The sequence below is a fragment of the Leiobunum rupestre genome, chromosome 3, assembly GCF_980474605.1.
Source record: "Leiobunum rupestre chromosome 3, qqLeiRupe1.1.hap1, whole genome shotgun sequence".
NCBI classification, from domain to species: Eukaryota; Metazoa; Arthropoda; class Arachnida; order Opiliones; family Sclerosomatidae; genus Leiobunum; species Leiobunum rupestre.
The window spans coordinates 36351396-36367638 of record NC_143386.1 but is presented as its reverse complement, the minus strand read 5'-3'; the positions used below and the strand labels follow the sequence as shown (position 1 = coordinate 36367638).

The window sequence follows — 16243 nt, the reverse complement described above, 5'->3', positions numbered from 1 at the left end:
TACTATTAGATTCGAAAACATAATTAAATTTCAATTGTTTATTATAATAATAAAATAAACTAATTATTAGCGGAATCAGTGGCGTAGCTGAGAACTCAGAGGCCCCCCTTTTTATTTTTTATGGTTAGCGGGCCCTGCGGACCATCAGCTACGCCACTGAGCGCAATAACCCGAATGAAATATTTAAAAATTTTAAGATTGCGTTACTTTAATTAAAAATTAAACATTTTACCTGTCTTACATTATGAGACTGAGAAGTAGACGGAAGCCGGTAAATTCGGTGTAAAGAAGAAAATTTGCACACTGTAAATTCGGTATGGTGATAAAAACGTTACATTTTATCAGGTTTAACTCTTCTATTTTTATTAATATCTTACAACGAACAGCCAAAAACGCGAAATATTAAATTTATAATATATTCACATTAAATTAGAATGTTTAAATCATGACTAACAAGATGCTAGATGACTTAAGCCTGTGGTTTGTGACTTGGGTATTAGCTTAGCTGATTATTATTTTTATTATTATTAGAATAAAAATCCTGATCAGTTCTTATCTTTATCTGGATATTACTGGAAAACATAACACTCTCCTTATATAGTTGCAGTCTCAGTACTAAATTAATCATCAAATTAGGGGCTATGTAGTTGACAATATTCTTGATTAGGTAGATTACAAAACATTTATATTGATTTAATAGTGTACTTTCTTTAATGAGTTGCAACAAATTAAATGGTCAACTTACACGTAATCCTTTGCAATTTAATATTTTATCAGTTTCCTGTTACAGTTTCAAGGCTCAAATTTAAGGAAAGGGTTTTAAAATTTATACATTTCCATCTGATAAATATGAATATCAATTTGCGAAAAGGAGAGGAAAATTGATGGCAATTATTTTAGAACATTTATGAAATGTAATAAAATGTATTTCGCAAAAACATATCTCTTAAAATATAAAGAAATATCTGTACCTTTCTAGATACCAACTCCCCCCCCCCCTTCCGTAAATTACCTTTAAACTGCTTTGATAAAAGCATTTATATTTAATATCTGGCTCTTTTCCCTGCCTTACAGGGCATATTTATCATATAAATTATTATTGTAATTATAAGCCATAAGTAATCATTCGGTTACTAGGTCCAATAATCAAAAACTTAATATCGTTATTTGTAGGTCAATTACAACAATTTATGTAATTGTCATTTCCGCTGAGTCTGGGGTCATTTCCGGTCACTCGGAGGTCCCTTCCAGTTTTTTTTGATAAGTTTTATAACTTTTCACTTTATAGTAAAAAATGTTAGTTTTGTTAAAGACAGATCCTACACTTTGATTCAAGCCAAAATGTAAAGAAGCAATATTAAAAATGTTGGAGACTAGAGTTTCAATTTCATAAGAATTCTTAAAATTTTATCAATAAAAGGTAACAATAATTGATTCGTGCCTTTCCAAATGTGTATTTATCAAAAATTTTTAAATTTAGTAAATTTCACTTTGCACAACCAAATCATTAAATTCAATACTTGATTCATGCATTTTCCAACTAAAATTTACCAGATTCGGTCTTGTCTTTAATTTTTTTTTAAAGAATTCGGTTAAATTTCCAGTTGGAAAAAACACAATTTAATCAAGTAATTTTTTCAGTCTCTAAATTAGTTAATTAAAGAACGAGTGGAACTTTTTTGAAAAAAATAAAGCATTTTGTGGGCCACAGTGTACATGTACTTTGCTTCCTTAGCAATGGTACTATCCATTAGTATCACTCGTTCACTAAATAACTTCATTTCTACTATAAAATCAATTTTAACTGAAGAATAGGATTCGGCTCGTTGATTTTTCTACTGTAAATTTACCAGAAATCCTTAAACTAGAAACAAACTACTGAGATTTCATAAATTTCACCTCACAGTGTTAACAAAAATTAGATCAAATTGATCAGTGTCCACTATAATTTTAAACATTGCTGTCACTCCTTCATTTCCAGTCTAAAATATAAAAACTGTACTGCAAATTTAACAGAATTATTTTCACAAAATACCTTAACATTTATCTTCACTTATAGTCACAGTTTTATATTCTAAATTTGGAACTCTTTAATTCAATAGCAAGCTAGTCAGAGTTTCTAGTTTTCAACAAATTACAAGGCCCCTGAGCTGAAATAATGTATATCCTACTCATAGATAACTTATTTTCTATCTGTATGATCCTACTACATCCTAGGAGGCCATCTAATGGCGTATAATTCTACAATCTTTGTTGCGCGAATTTCAAATTATTATTAAAACTTACCCTAAAGTTCTAAATATTAGTTAAAATTTTAAATAATTAACGTTAATACAATTGTTTAGTAAAAACAATTTTCAATTGAATAAATACATCTCAACCAATTTTATTTAATTTAAAAACTGAAAAGTTTTAACACTAGTTTAAGGTGACGTCACAGTCCGCCATTTTATTTTGGGATTTTGTAACAGTGTTGCTAGCTCAGGAACTTCCCAGCCAATGAAAGCAGACTTATGTCAGATATGAGTCTATGAAGGAAAGCCATTGGTATACTCTTATTTACTGCCGAGTAAACCTTGTTAAAAGTTGCAATTTTAATGTGTTAAACAATTATGGTTGACAGTAAGAATAATGCCGCTAGCCTCCCTAATGCTGAATCTTGGGCATGAAAAACCTTGAAAATAATTGTCTTTTTTCAAAAAGTGAACAAAAAATTATATTTTTTCCTGCCTTCCAGTGTACCGAAATTTCCAGCACCAAATTTTCTTACTCCAAACTTACCTCGACCCGAAGTATAGACCTTTACTTAAAAAGACTGAAATGATAAGTGGTGAAAAATTACATATTACAAAATAATGGCGGCAAAAATTATCTTTCGATGTATAGTTTTATTAAAAACCAAAGTATCTCGACATTTTATAGAACTCTTACAAAATATCGAATTACCTATATTAGGTAAAAAAACCATTTAAAGTTTCATTTTAACTAGATCATTTTCGGGAATAAACTATTTATTTAAATAATTGCTCGCCCAGAGATAAAAGCCATAACTAGCGATTTAAGGAAATCTCGTTACGCGTACATTTTTGGTGGTCAGAGAGTAAATTAAAGTACTGAAGAACGACGCCTCGAGTAGAAGACGAAGAACAATCCCGCCGCTATTGAGCATAACAGCGACGACACTGACATCACTCTGAAAGCTATTTCCGGTCCATAATCACTTATTGTGGCACCTCCAATTAATCCACCGACTCCTATACCTGAAAATAAATAAAATTATTGTAACAGTCACATTTTTAGGATCTTAAAAAACCTCACTGACCCAAAAATGGGGCCCCTTAATTCCAATCGATCTATGGGATAGATACCAGTTAAAAACTTCCTAACAGGGGCAGGGGGGATCGAATCTATGGCACTGGATATAATATCATATAAATATATTGAGAATAGATCAATTTCTGTTCGTAAGGGGGACACCGACACCTAAAGGCTGGTTTACACTTGGGCAAAAACGCCACAGCGGTGAACGTTGAAGCAAAAAACCTCCGTTAGGCCTAATACAATTTTTACGCGTCAAAGCTCGCCGTCGTGTCATTTTGGTCCCAGTGAAAACCAGCCTTAAAGCTAAAAAATCGATCTGGGTTTAATGAGGAAGATTTTTACCCCGTCGATGATAAAGATGGCGCTTTCCAGCTTACAAGTTTCAATTAACACGTGCTATTAAATATCATTGGGAAAGGCCGATAGAGTTTTTTAGCACCATCTTCAACGTATTTGGAGTGAAACGTTTCTTCATTGTGAAGGAAAATGCATCTTAATAATATTAATAACCACACCACAATATCGTGGTATTACGAGTGAAACCATCTCGCTTCTATTGTTTGGAAAGCATTCTTAAAAACGAAAAATCATGTTTAATAAAATGAACTGAAGAAGTTCCCAAAACGTAGTATTATTTAATTAAATTGAATACTGTTTGAATAGTGATAACAGTTTGTTAATCGAAAATAAAGGGTAAATAGCAGGAAATCGTCAGGTTGGTGGTGACAGTGTGTCAGAATTTATAGACCGGTGTACCTAGTAACAGAGACCATACCGCCGGAGGCCTATCATCATAGTGCCATACGCCAGCGTCCACACAGCCCGGATAGGTTACAAAGCCAGCATGGGTAGCAGTACCCCACTACTGATGGTCGCACCTTTGACGCGAGCCACTCAACCCAGCAGAAGGAGCAGCAACGGGTGGACCAATCCCCACTTCGCTCACAGCTGTGGGAGTAAGAGTGGATGCTGTAGCAACTCCAGCCGACACCCCACCTACAGAGGCAGAGAGTCGAACCCTTTGGAAAGAGCTCCTAAAGGGGAACAACGGGCACACAGCAGCCCAAGTAACCCGGCTCAGCGGGCACCGGAGATCCCGGGAAACAGGACCACCGTGCCCTCATACGGAGGCCCACAGCCCCACAGCAGGCTAACCAATCCGCCGAGGCAGCCAGCATGCAAGGACCCTCTCCGTTCGCCTGGGCCGAAACACAGTATCCAGCCACTACCTGACTTAGGTTGGAGGTGGAGATAGGACCATTTGACCAGAGCTAACATCTCCCAGTGCGCCACCGCCCTTATGGGTTACGAGAGCCGGACCCCGACTCCCCGGCAAAGCCACCAGTTATTGCACACTCTGACCCATTAAGGGCCAGGTTGGTGGTGACATACACTAAAGATTTATATACCACCGTACCGCAAATAAATACATACCGGGGGTTAGGTTGGTGGTGACATTCGTTAGTGTTTTTGTATACCCCTGCATCGTAATCTAGTACATAACAGGGGTTAAAGATAAGTATAAAAGGAGAGTGTGTAAAATGGAAAAAGATAGAATAAGTCTAGGGAACTATCATTTTCATTCGTCACAAAAAAACCCTTTTTAAAAATAATTTTTACCGCAGTCACCAAAATATGGCCAAGCGCCAATACTACATATTAATACTATTTGATAACGTGATTATCGTCTTAAAGTGCGATTCTAATGTAAGTTTGCTTACAGTGCGTGATTAAAAAGAAAATCATGTTTATCTTTAAACTGTTTGCGATTTGCGACTGCAATATTGCATTTAAGTTTAGTACTAAATTAATTTTGAAAAAATAATTGAAATACTTCAATACTCACTTTATTAAATAATAAAAATAATCAACTAGGTTAATACCCAAGGCACCACCTTAGGACCATGCCATCTAAAGACTTTTAAATCCATTAATTCAGGTGGCCGTTTTACAATGCGAAGAAGGGTGTGGCAAGCCCTTCAGGCCACGCGAACCAACAGCTCCCTACAATTACTATCACCGTTAACGTCAGAAAGTTGGCAATATTTTAAAGTATTGCGTCAAGCGTTTCTACTCAGGCCTGTCAAAGCGGTCCCGGAACCTGGTAAAATGAAAATTCGGGGTCGAAAAAGAGCAGTTTTTCATTAATATAAATATTATTTTTCGGGGAAAACATGTAAGAATGGCTCAAACCAGGTCCCCAGGAATATACGAGCCTCAAACACTTTGTACCGTCTATCCTCCTCGAGGGCCTGGTAACTTCACGCTATCGTTGACTCGTTGTACACGGTCATGCCTTTGAATGTACGAATGAGCGTACACGTAATCTCAGTACATTTAACAGTGCTGAGTACGCGTAATCGGTGTACTGGCCATCTTATAATAATAATATAGGCCCAAGTCATCTAGCAACTTATAATGCCTTTAAACAGGTGGCTGGTTTACAATGCGTATAGGAGGGTGGTTCAAAAAATGCAAATATCGAAATGTTTTGGTGCACATGGATTTTCTTGTTCATTTTGATGAGAACATGACCCACGAAAATTTTTAAGTAAATTCATTAATATTTAAGACTGCCTCAACGAGGTAAAGTTTTACCACTATGAACTAACCCATTTATAAGCAAAAATCAGTTATGTCACTCAAATACTTTACTTGAACGAAAAATTTAATATTTATTGCTTATTTATGTTTTTACAAGGTTTATTATAGAAATAAGTACCGGTACACAAAACAATATTTGGCCGAAAGCCCCACTAAACCAGGTCATAACTGCTGAAAATCACAAGTTAGGACCTGGTTTTGTGGGGATTTCTGCCAATTATTTTATTATGTACCGGTACTTATTACTATAATAAACCATGTGTAAACTTAAGTAAGTAATAAATATTATATATTTCGTTCAGTTAAAGTATTTGAGTGACATAATTATTTTTTGCTTATAAATGGGTTTGTTTATAATGGTAAAACTTTAGATCGATGATAAAATACGCGAAAAAGTAGATTAGTCCATAATTAAAAGGGATAATATATCTAAATCCTAAACAAATTTGAAGAAATTAAAAAAACTTACTAATAACTCGTACCGATAGGTCTTCGAGCGAATCTCGGATCAAATAGATCTTCGAGTAATAAACTACATAAAACTTTAGCTCGTTGAGGCAGTCCTAAAAATTAATGAATTGTCGTAAATATTTTCCTGGGTCATTTTCCGACCAAAATGAACAAGAAAACATTTCGATATTTGCATTTTTTTAAACACCCTAATACGTAGGAGGGTGGTGGAAAGCCTTTCATGCCAAGCGAGCCAACAGCTCCATATAATTACTAAATTACCGTTAATCTCTACAAGTTTTTATGGGAAGGGGAAAATGAAGAACTCAATGCAGAAAGAGTGGTTATCAGCCGGTGTCACAAGCTGGGATCGAACCCGGCTCCTCTTTCTGCGAGGCGTAAGTGCTTACCACTCCACCACCCTCATTACTCCCACATTGCCTTACTTAAAAAAAATACCCTTTTGGCGTGTTGCGTACCAAGTTCCCTTGACATTTACAGAATCTTCATTAATTTTGCCCCTGGGGCACAAAAATCGCGAAGAATAAATAATAATTGGCTTACCAACGCAGTAATGAACGGAGCCCATAAACCCTTGCACACTAGCGGTGAGAGAGGCGGGTGTCAGTAGAGCGGCGTAGGTGACGACGGCAATCCACAGAAGGTGGTAAGTCACACCTTCGAGTGTCTCGAATATAAGGAAATATTTTGCTGAAGTTAGTAAAGAGTAGCTTAGAAAGCGAACTGAATATATGACAAACGCAAAGATCATCACTGGAACGTGACCAACTCTCCTAAAAAGGCGCTCTGACAATATTATTAGAATTAATCCCATCTGAAATTCAAAGAGGTAATTAGTCTTAAAAGGTAGTAATTTTATAAGAATATCTAGCGGACGCGTGTGGTAAATAAAGGGATAGTGACAGAATTGTTTTAGTTAATTAGATTTTTTCATGATGTATACAAATAAATAATGACAATAATAATGTTAATGACGATTTTACTTGAAAAATAAATATTAACTTGCAAATTGAAGTTTTAAATGGAAGGGTAGGCTGCCCTGCATTTTTCGATGCCTATAATTGACCGCATTAGATGTTTGTATTGGTTGCTATTAGAGTGGACCGAGACATAATTTTGAAAGGGAAACCGGAGACGAAATAGGACAAAAATTTCACTAGTCTAATGTCTTAAGAATAACTTTGGGATTTTAAAATATCATTTTAATCCTTATGGACAACACTAATACGACATTGGAATCGAAATTCTACTTTCAATAAAATTATATAATTTTTTACGTATAAGGAATTAAATTATCAATAAACCGAAATCAATCACTTATTTCCAAAACAAACGATATTGTTATAAGCTTTCGAAAAATATTGGTGGTGTTCGCTATTTTTCGACGCACAGCTCAAGTTATTGAGCGCGTGCGTTTTATTTTCGAAGGGGCGCCCAAAATCACGCGAACCACAATCTTCTAAAATATTAGGAACGCGCGCCCAAAGAATCAACACATAATTTTATAAACGTATTTAATCCTAACGAAAACTAGAAAGTTAGAAAATCTTTTAAATGTATTTCTCTGGGCCACGATTTATAACGTCAAAAATGGGTAAAATTGCAGCGAAGTTATTAAAATATAAATATTTTAAATATAATTTTCACAGATAAATATGTATATTTTAGATTTCCGGACATACAAATCTATCTTCTGATATAACCTATATCACAAAATTCGAAAGGTTTTCAAAGCTGACACTATTTCTTAAAAAGCCTTCAAGCGTGGTAAGCCTAGAAAATGACTGCATAAATAATATATTTGAGAAAAGTCTCCATCTTACTCAAATCATTTTCTTTTTTTGCCTGACCGGTTCAGTTCAGTTATTGAAATACGTTCTGCGAAAAATCTCAAGCAACGACTTCCCAAAACCGTGATATCATAAATATTGCGTTTATGAATTAGATATGTTCAGTAAAACACGTGATAAAAAGTCAGATCTGATTTTATATATAGATTTCCCGGTATTGTAAGATATTTTCGCCTATTCAAACTACTTTAGTTTGAACTTGCAAAGGTACAAGTTTCAGTTTTATGGGTTCGATGAATACCATGCTTTACCGTTTTAAAATTTTCAACGTTATTCAAATATGATTTAGTTAAAAATTAATTTTACCATTTTTATGGATCATTAAGAGACATTTTCTTCTCAATTATAGTGCTATACTCCCTTGTAGGTTAAGAAAGGCAAAATGTCTAGTACATTAGCGGAAAGATACTAGCACGAATTTCCGGTACGTCATCGTTAGAAATTTCGAATTTCGTCTAAATTCCGTTGAATTCCCAAAGGTTCCTACGCTTGTTATATTAATCCATTTTAGAAATGTCAATTACGTTAATTTCAAATTGATCAATAAATATTTAATATATATTATTATTTTTAAGCTTAATTATAGCATATTTTTGCTCCTAAACAATCATCAAATCGCACGTTTATGTACGTCAATGTGGTAATCTCGCTATTACCTGTTCTTTTCTTACCTAAATCCATTCCGTTTGGCGAGTTTCATGGTATGCATCACTTGTAGTAATACAAATAAGTTATTACAACTGTTTTTAAATCTTATTCAAGTTAATTAATTAATTATTGCTTTGAAATATACCACCATAGATGGTATTAAATAACACGTGCACGTATACTTAGAAATTACACCGTAATCAGGCCAAATTCGAAATTCCCGCCACCGATTTACCGGAAATTCGTTTAAGTAGTTTTCCGCAACAATGAAAATCAACTCTAAGATTTCTTTACTCCGAATCTTGTTCACATTTGTATAATGTCACGTACCCCTCGGGTGGCACTCTTTCGTTATTTTTTACCGTAGCTATGGACAAGCGATGAATTAAAAACACTTCCTAGATTTTTCAATATAGTGGCACAGGAATCCATATCTCTACTTGGAATGCTTATCCTGGCGTATCGTGTATGGTAAGATTACTCTGACGGCTTTGGCCCCGCCTACCAGAGAAAAAATCCCCTCGGCGCGCACTACCCTCTCACGTTGTGGTTTGTTAAATTAACATAGTGACGTCAAAAAACGGTCAGCCACATGAAGACGAAAATCTGCCGCGATAAGCATAATAATAATAATAATAATCAGCTAGGCTAATACCCAAGGCACCACCTTAGGCCTAAGTCGTCAAGCGACTTTTGAAGCCTTTTTAATTCAGGTGGCCGGGTTACAATGCGTAGGAGGGTGGTGGCAAGCCCTGCATGCCACGCGATCGAGCCAACAGCTCCCTACACTAACTATTACCGTTTACCTCAACAAGTTTTTTTATGGAAGGGGAAACCGAAGAACTCGGGGGAAAACCCCTTAAACCAGTGGGGAGAGAACTTGCAAACTCAACGCAGAAGGAGTTGTTCCGAGTTTTCACCCAGTAGAGCTATGGATTCCTGAGTGGCATTACTTTATGAACAATATAAAGAAAATGAACTTACCGCCGTTGATAAGAGTGGGCATATTCCAATGATAAATTTATCGCTGCCGAGTTCCGACATTCTCCAGGGAACGAAGATTTTGGTATATCCCCAAAATGAGCCCAGAAAAAATACGGTCAGTATAAATACGAAGGCATTTGGTTTGATCGCTATGTTTAAAAGATTTTTAAAGTTTGGTGTTTCAATTTCAGAATCCATTTCTGTAAAGAAACCATTAAGATTCGCTGAGTTTATAATAAGAAGTCAAAAATTTACGCCGTTACATGTTTAGATATCACAGCAAAGCTATTAAAACTATACGGTTGAATCTCACGCTCTTACAACTAAAATTGTAATGACAGCGGTATCATTTCAGCTGGTATTATTAATTTAGCTGGTTTTTAAAATGATGATTCTCTCTTAGGCGTGTTTACGCAAATGGAATTATCTTTAAAGTAGACTTTCATTTGGGCGTTTATAATTTCAGACGATTTTCAAATTAAGGATTATAATTTCTGCTCGTTTTCAAAATAACAATAAAAGTTTAGCTGCCTTTCAAATAACGACTAAAATTTCAGCGGGTTTACACAGTGGGAATTATCATTTGAACGGGTATTCAAAATAATCATAATAACTTTAGCGGGTTTTTAAAATAGCTTTTATCATGTTTATGGAAATATTGTTTCGATTTATTTTTGAAATATCATTTACCTCTATTAGTGGTAACGCGGGTAACCCTCCGAATTATCGATTTTATTAAATATCACTGAAATTGGCTTTTAAATCAAAATACGATTGACAACCCACGCCAATGTTTCGCATATAATTTTACATCGCAAATGCTTTGCATATCATCTTGGCATCGCAAATGTTGCGCATATAGTCTTGCCATCGCAAAGGTTTAGAATGTAATTTGACATCGCAAATGCTTCGCTTATAATTTTAGCATCGCAAATGTTTTGGATCGACGTTATTTTCTAAATCCGCATTTTTAAAGGACCGATGTTTTGACAACCGCTGATTATCTCCAACCGCTGCTTTCACAGATAGTGTTCGCAATTGTTTATTCATTATCCACAAATTATCCGATTTATTTAAAAAACGTTGGTAAAAAGAATATCATTTTAAACTTATTTAATTATGTTTTTTACGCAACCAAGCATTTATTTGAATGAAAGTGGTATTTATAAATAATTTTTTGTTTTATTTAAATAATAGGCTTATTGACTTTCGATTATTTAAACATTTTACAATTTTTATTCAACTATTGGTAATTTAAATAAATATTATTTAAATATAGCCGAGCTTATTTTATTCATGAATAAAAATTAATCGACTGCCGAACACTAGTCACAGAGGCTAACGACTCACCGGAAAATCACGTATAAATTAGGTTTTATTTCATACTAACCATATTCGACATCGATCGCTTTATAATCAAGATTCACGAATAACGCTCCAACAACGACAGATACGAGGATTAAACCATCCACAATGTAGAAGAGAATATTGAAATTGGAGACGAGACCTTCTTGCACGGTGTGGTTCAGAGAACTATTCGATATTAAGTCAATTTCCAAATTTCCCGCCGGAACGGCGTAAGAGTCCATGATGAAACCAATGAGGCCTGGAATAGTGCCGGCTCCGAGAGAAGCGAAAAACCTTTGGTTGCCGAAATTCGCTTTCGGAAATTGTCTAATTTTTAACACCGCCATTGTTTCGAAGAGATTGAACGAGGTGGCGCAGCAAAACTCTAGGAACAGCCTTAAGAACAAATACGCGTAGAATGTGAAAAGCACGTTAGTTAATTGTCCGTCCGCGTCTGGCTGGATCGCCGGAATGAACGAAATCGCGGTTAAAGCGGCCATCGCGCACATTTTCGCGACGATGATTATCATCTTGTGCAGTTTAAAGCGGTCCGCTACGACACCACAGCCTAATTGACCGGTCACTTGGGCTATTGGTAGTAGAGCGTGGACCAAGCCTACTTGCCAAACGTTTAAGCCCAGACTCTTCATGTGAACAGCCATATAAGATAATAAGGCATTGTTACCTGAAAAAAATCTATACGTTGATTTGATTTTCCTATCTTAGAGGAAATTGTGTTAAGGCTTTGATATTAGGGTCAAACCAAGCACTAATTTTTATAATAGATTCCGTTTTTAATTTAAATTTTGTATTAGCTAAAGCAGCATCGTTACTATGGGCGGTTTCACCTGGCGCGATAAGACGTGGTGTTACCATACTTACCAGACGATTGGTAACTGATAATATCGCACTAGTATAGTACTAGAAGGTTTAGTATTAAGTTAAGAAAGTGGAACTTGGAGTGACACCATCAACTTGTTTGTTTAAGAATTAAATAACAGAACACAATGGTCTATACAGGGTGTTAACAATTCAAGGGAGTGTTGATTATTTTCAAAATACCAATATTTCATATTCGGATAAAGTTTCAGAAAAGTCTAAATTACGTCACTTACCTCCCCACCAAAATAACATACAAATCTTCAGTGGCAAGAGATTAATGTTTATTCTACTTAGAAGCTTCATGATGCTTCTAAAATAAATATTAAAAATGTTTAAAACATAATTTGAAAATATAAATATATATATATACATGTAAATTATATTAAATTGTAAGTGAATGAAAAAACAAATTTATCTCAAACAATACAAAAAAACGTGTATAGACTACCAAGTTGAATAAAAATGAATAACAAGCAGTTGAAGGCTAGACTTCTACTTTCATATTATTTCTTTGTAAGCACTTTTCCTTTTAAATGCTGACAAACGAAAAAAACCTTTTTACTTTAGTGTCTAACGTGTTTATAGGTTTTTCTGTGTACGTATTATTTTCACCTTATACTTTCCGATATTTTCTTCTGTAAAAAATGAAATAGATATGTATAAATCTGCATTAATTAACTTTAGAAACAGTACACTATCCTGAACTATATTTATTTATATTAGGCCTATATTTAATTTTCATTAAACGTCTTGTGTCATAAATTCCTAACTTTCTCATTGCCTGTCTCTATTCTTTTTCTGAGGACCTCAAGTGTCCTAATCCAGCCCCTGTCATCGAGGACATTTGTAAAACTTAACAAAATAAATTAAATATCAACGACACGTTTAATAAAGCAGTCCATGGAGACATCGCTTACCTAGGCACCAGTGGTGGATTCAACAATAGCCCGAGGCGAGACTAGAGTAAGCGCTACAAGCCCCTAATAAAACTCAAAGTTCTGGTTGGCCCATTTGAAATAATTTGTTTCCTTAATGTTTCGAAGTCCTTCAATAATGAAAAATATACATCGAGCAGTGCTGCACCCAAAACATACGCATTTTACGAAACATGGCACCAGCACCCTCCTCCGCTGACATCCGACTAACTCCGGTGTCTTTAAAAGAAATTGATAGAACTGCCTTGACGCGCCATCTAGAAATAGCTTATCTATATTATGTTGTTAAAGGTGTGTATATTCATATTTTTAGTCGAACAGATGGGAATAACAATATAGGATAAAAATTTCACTAAATCTAATGTGTCTTATTGGGCAGGACATTCCCGATTTCTGAATAGAAACCGATTGTAGAATAATAATAATCAATAAGCTTATACCCAATGAACCACCAACTAGTCACCGCAAGTACTTCTTCAAAAGGCTTTTTGGGGTTTGTTAGATATAGGGAATACATTTGGTTTACCAAGTTTTTGCCCCTAGATTTATCTACTAGCTAGACATTTGTCTTCGAGTCCGCACGACAGTACAAGAGCCATGTCCTGGTTGTGTAAGTCAGAAATCATTCAATGGTGCAGTTTGAAATAGATGTTCAGAATGCATTGACCCTGTATCTCTACCAAAGTTTAATCTTTATCTCTGTATCGAAAGATAAGGTAAAAAGCGAATTTAATATTCGTAAATGGGTCAGTTTAAATGTAGCTTTGGCAGATACCCTTAATAATTTTACGGTAAGGACAACTATCTATTTATCTGGAATCTGGTATGAACGCTGAAATTATACATTGCCTTCAATTGAATTAAAATATATTAAATCGAATTTAAAATATTGCGTCAGATAATGAAATTTTACCTTTGTCACCTTTCATTGTTAAGCCTCGTTTTCATGGTGAATTTTTAGCGGAGAAAACACAGCCAAAATCGGAAGCGTATTGCAATTTTTATGCTTCGTGGTATTGAAAGCTCAAAAAACATTGCCTGATCAGAATTAATTTGATATTTTCCGCTTAATCTCCGATTTTCTGTTTTGACGTCATGTCACGTGTGTCGTAAATATCCAATAGTGCCTCGGTGAATGCGGTCTATTACATATTCATTAAAATAAACGTCGTTTTCAAGTATTCACCTTATTTTATTTCACACATAAAGAAACAACCGAAATTAATTTCTACGAAAACAGCAAAGCGGAAAAGTAACGCAGGAGCGGTAACTAAATCCACTTAACATTTTCCCGTTTCGGATTATGCAAAATTTTTCCGCTGAAAATTCGATCTTGAAAACGAAGCTTTAGAACGCTTACTATGAACTTATAGCTACGAATTCAAATAATATTGCGATTAAAACAATCTTGTAAAACTGGCGTTCCACTCGCCCGTGCCAAGATATAAAAATAGAGCAACAGCGACAGATTTTTCTCTCGTTGTTATTTTTAGACCAACGACTCGTACAAAGGGCTTTCTGCTCCTCGCTCCCGCCCAGGTCTCTCTCGTGAAGCCGCGCCACTAAAACTAGTTAAATCGGATTTACAATATTCTGAGACCAAACAGATATACTCCCAGAGCCCATGACAAAATAAGCATGTGATAAGGTACACGATGGGTTAAAGTATTTTTTAATTAGGTTTAGTGATTTGTAACAAAGAACTGTTTGTCTTACGGGTCAAAATGGGGGCTTTCCGGAAATACGAACCACGTGACGTCACTTCCGTTGATATGACCTGATAGTGGTATCATTCGATTGGTCTCAACGTGCTCTTACCAAATATCGCTAAATTAACCTTCAAATCTGAACCAAGAGGCGTATAAGATTAAAAAACTAATTTCGAGCCCCTCCCAAATTTACATGTATAAGACAAAATTACTTTTTTAGTTCTTATACGCCGTTTGGTTCAGATTTGAAGGTTAATTTAGCGATATTTGGTAAGAGCACGTTGAGACCAATCGAATGATACCACTATCAGGTCATATCAACGGAAGTGACGTCACGTGGTTCGTATTTCCGGAAAGCCCCCATTTTGACCCGTAAGACAAACAGTTCTTTGTTACAAATCACTATCCTAATTAAAAAATACTTTAACCCATCGTGTACCTTGTCACATTCTCATTTTGTCATGGGCTCTTGAACTAATAGGGAAAGCTTATAGGAAAGCAAACCTTAGAGGATTGATTTGAAGTCATTATTTGATACTAGGTGGCACCACTATAAACATTTTGGTGGTAGGGAACTAATACTCGAGCGCTAATACTACTGATTGTATCCAAAATTAAAACCCATATAACCCTATATATTGCGCTGCTTTTATGTGATTTATGATTTTAATGTTTCAGACAGTTGAAGCCATCCGGTAAGAATCGAACTCTTGCGTCACCTCTCTAAACAGCTTTTCTTTCGTACGTCAATCTTTTGAATACAGAAAAATGCGTCAAAAATAATATCAAAACTAAGACACAATTATATCTTGTATATAACGCTTGTTTAAGAACTAGACTTTTAATGCATTGGGTACCATCGACACACGTTATCACTTTATTAGTAGAAAATTATCATATAGAGCTGACGAACAAACACAAAACATACACATGTTTGATGAAAAATTATGAAAATTGACGTTTAGGGTCACGTTAATCTGTAAAGAGGAAATCGCAATATAAATATATCTCTTATAGCTGTCTTATTTATATTGGGAACAACAGTGGTCTTTGTTAATGCTATAGGCCCTTCACGCTGAACTTCTGAAGATAATTTAAATAAAATAAAATCATTTTCAAACTGATGTTAGAAAATCAGTTAGAAAACCTAAACGACGCACGCGCGTATTATCAAATATGGTGTAATATCAAAAGTAAGTGATTTACTTATGGTAATACATTATTATTAGCAATGGATCAAGAAATGCAATCCTTGAGCACGAGAGTGAAAAAGGTTACTATTTGTATTAAATTCTACACTTAAAGTATGTTATCCCTGCACGTTTTATACTCTTTGTACTTTTTGTATGAAAATTGACAAAATTTTTAAAATGTTTAAAAGTTTAAGGCAAATTGTTTTGCGTAACTAAGCATTATAACTGCGTTAAATCTTGGCTTTATTCCAATAATTTAAAGAGTGAATCGTTACCTACGTTATAGCAGAAATACATGA

At 35.0% G+C, this 16243-nt stretch overlaps 1 protein-coding gene across 3 annotated transcripts; it reads right to left on the bottom strand.

The window, feature by feature from the left end:
- Window positions 1–3003: 3003 nt before the first annotated feature.
- Window positions 3004–14623, bottom strand: LOC149951612 (major facilitator superfamily domain-containing protein 6-like). 3 transcript variants are annotated; one of them, XM_090168104.1, is made up of 7 exons: window positions 13956–14623; window positions 12914–13741; window positions 12341–12417; window positions 11269–11910; window positions 9879–10078; window positions 6940–7210; window positions 3004–3260 (listed from the first exon to the last, which is right to left on the bottom strand). In XM_090168104.1, the coding sequence occupies exons 2-7, from the start codon at window positions 12949–12951 to the stop codon at window positions 3106–3108; spliced, it is 1383 nt and encodes a 460-aa protein (XP_090024230.1). In that variant the 5' UTR covers window positions 12952–13741; window positions 13956–14623; the 3' UTR covers window positions 3004–3105. The 3 variants fall into 3 exon arrangements, with proteins under 3 accessions (XP_090024230.1, XP_090024232.1, XP_090024231.1); XM_090168106.1 differs by lacking the exon at window positions 12914–13741 and having other exon boundaries at window positions 13956–14622; XM_090168105.1 differs by lacking the exon at window positions 13956–14623 and having other exon boundaries at window positions 13025–13886.
- Window positions 14624–16243: the final 1620 nt, after the last annotated feature.

Coding starts and splice junctions, on each gene's coding strand:
- LOC149951612 (XM_090168104.1), bottom strand. CDS start 12,951: ATGTCCTCGATGACAGGGGCTGGATTAGGACACTTGAG. Junction 10,079..11,268: donor AGCGATCGATGTCGAATATG/GTTAGTATGAAA, acceptor GTTTCTTTACAG/AAATGGATTCTGAAATTGAA. Junction 7,211..9,878: donor GCCCACTCTTATCAACGGCG/GTAAGTTCATTT, acceptor TTTGAATTTCAG/ATGGGATTAATTCTAATAAT.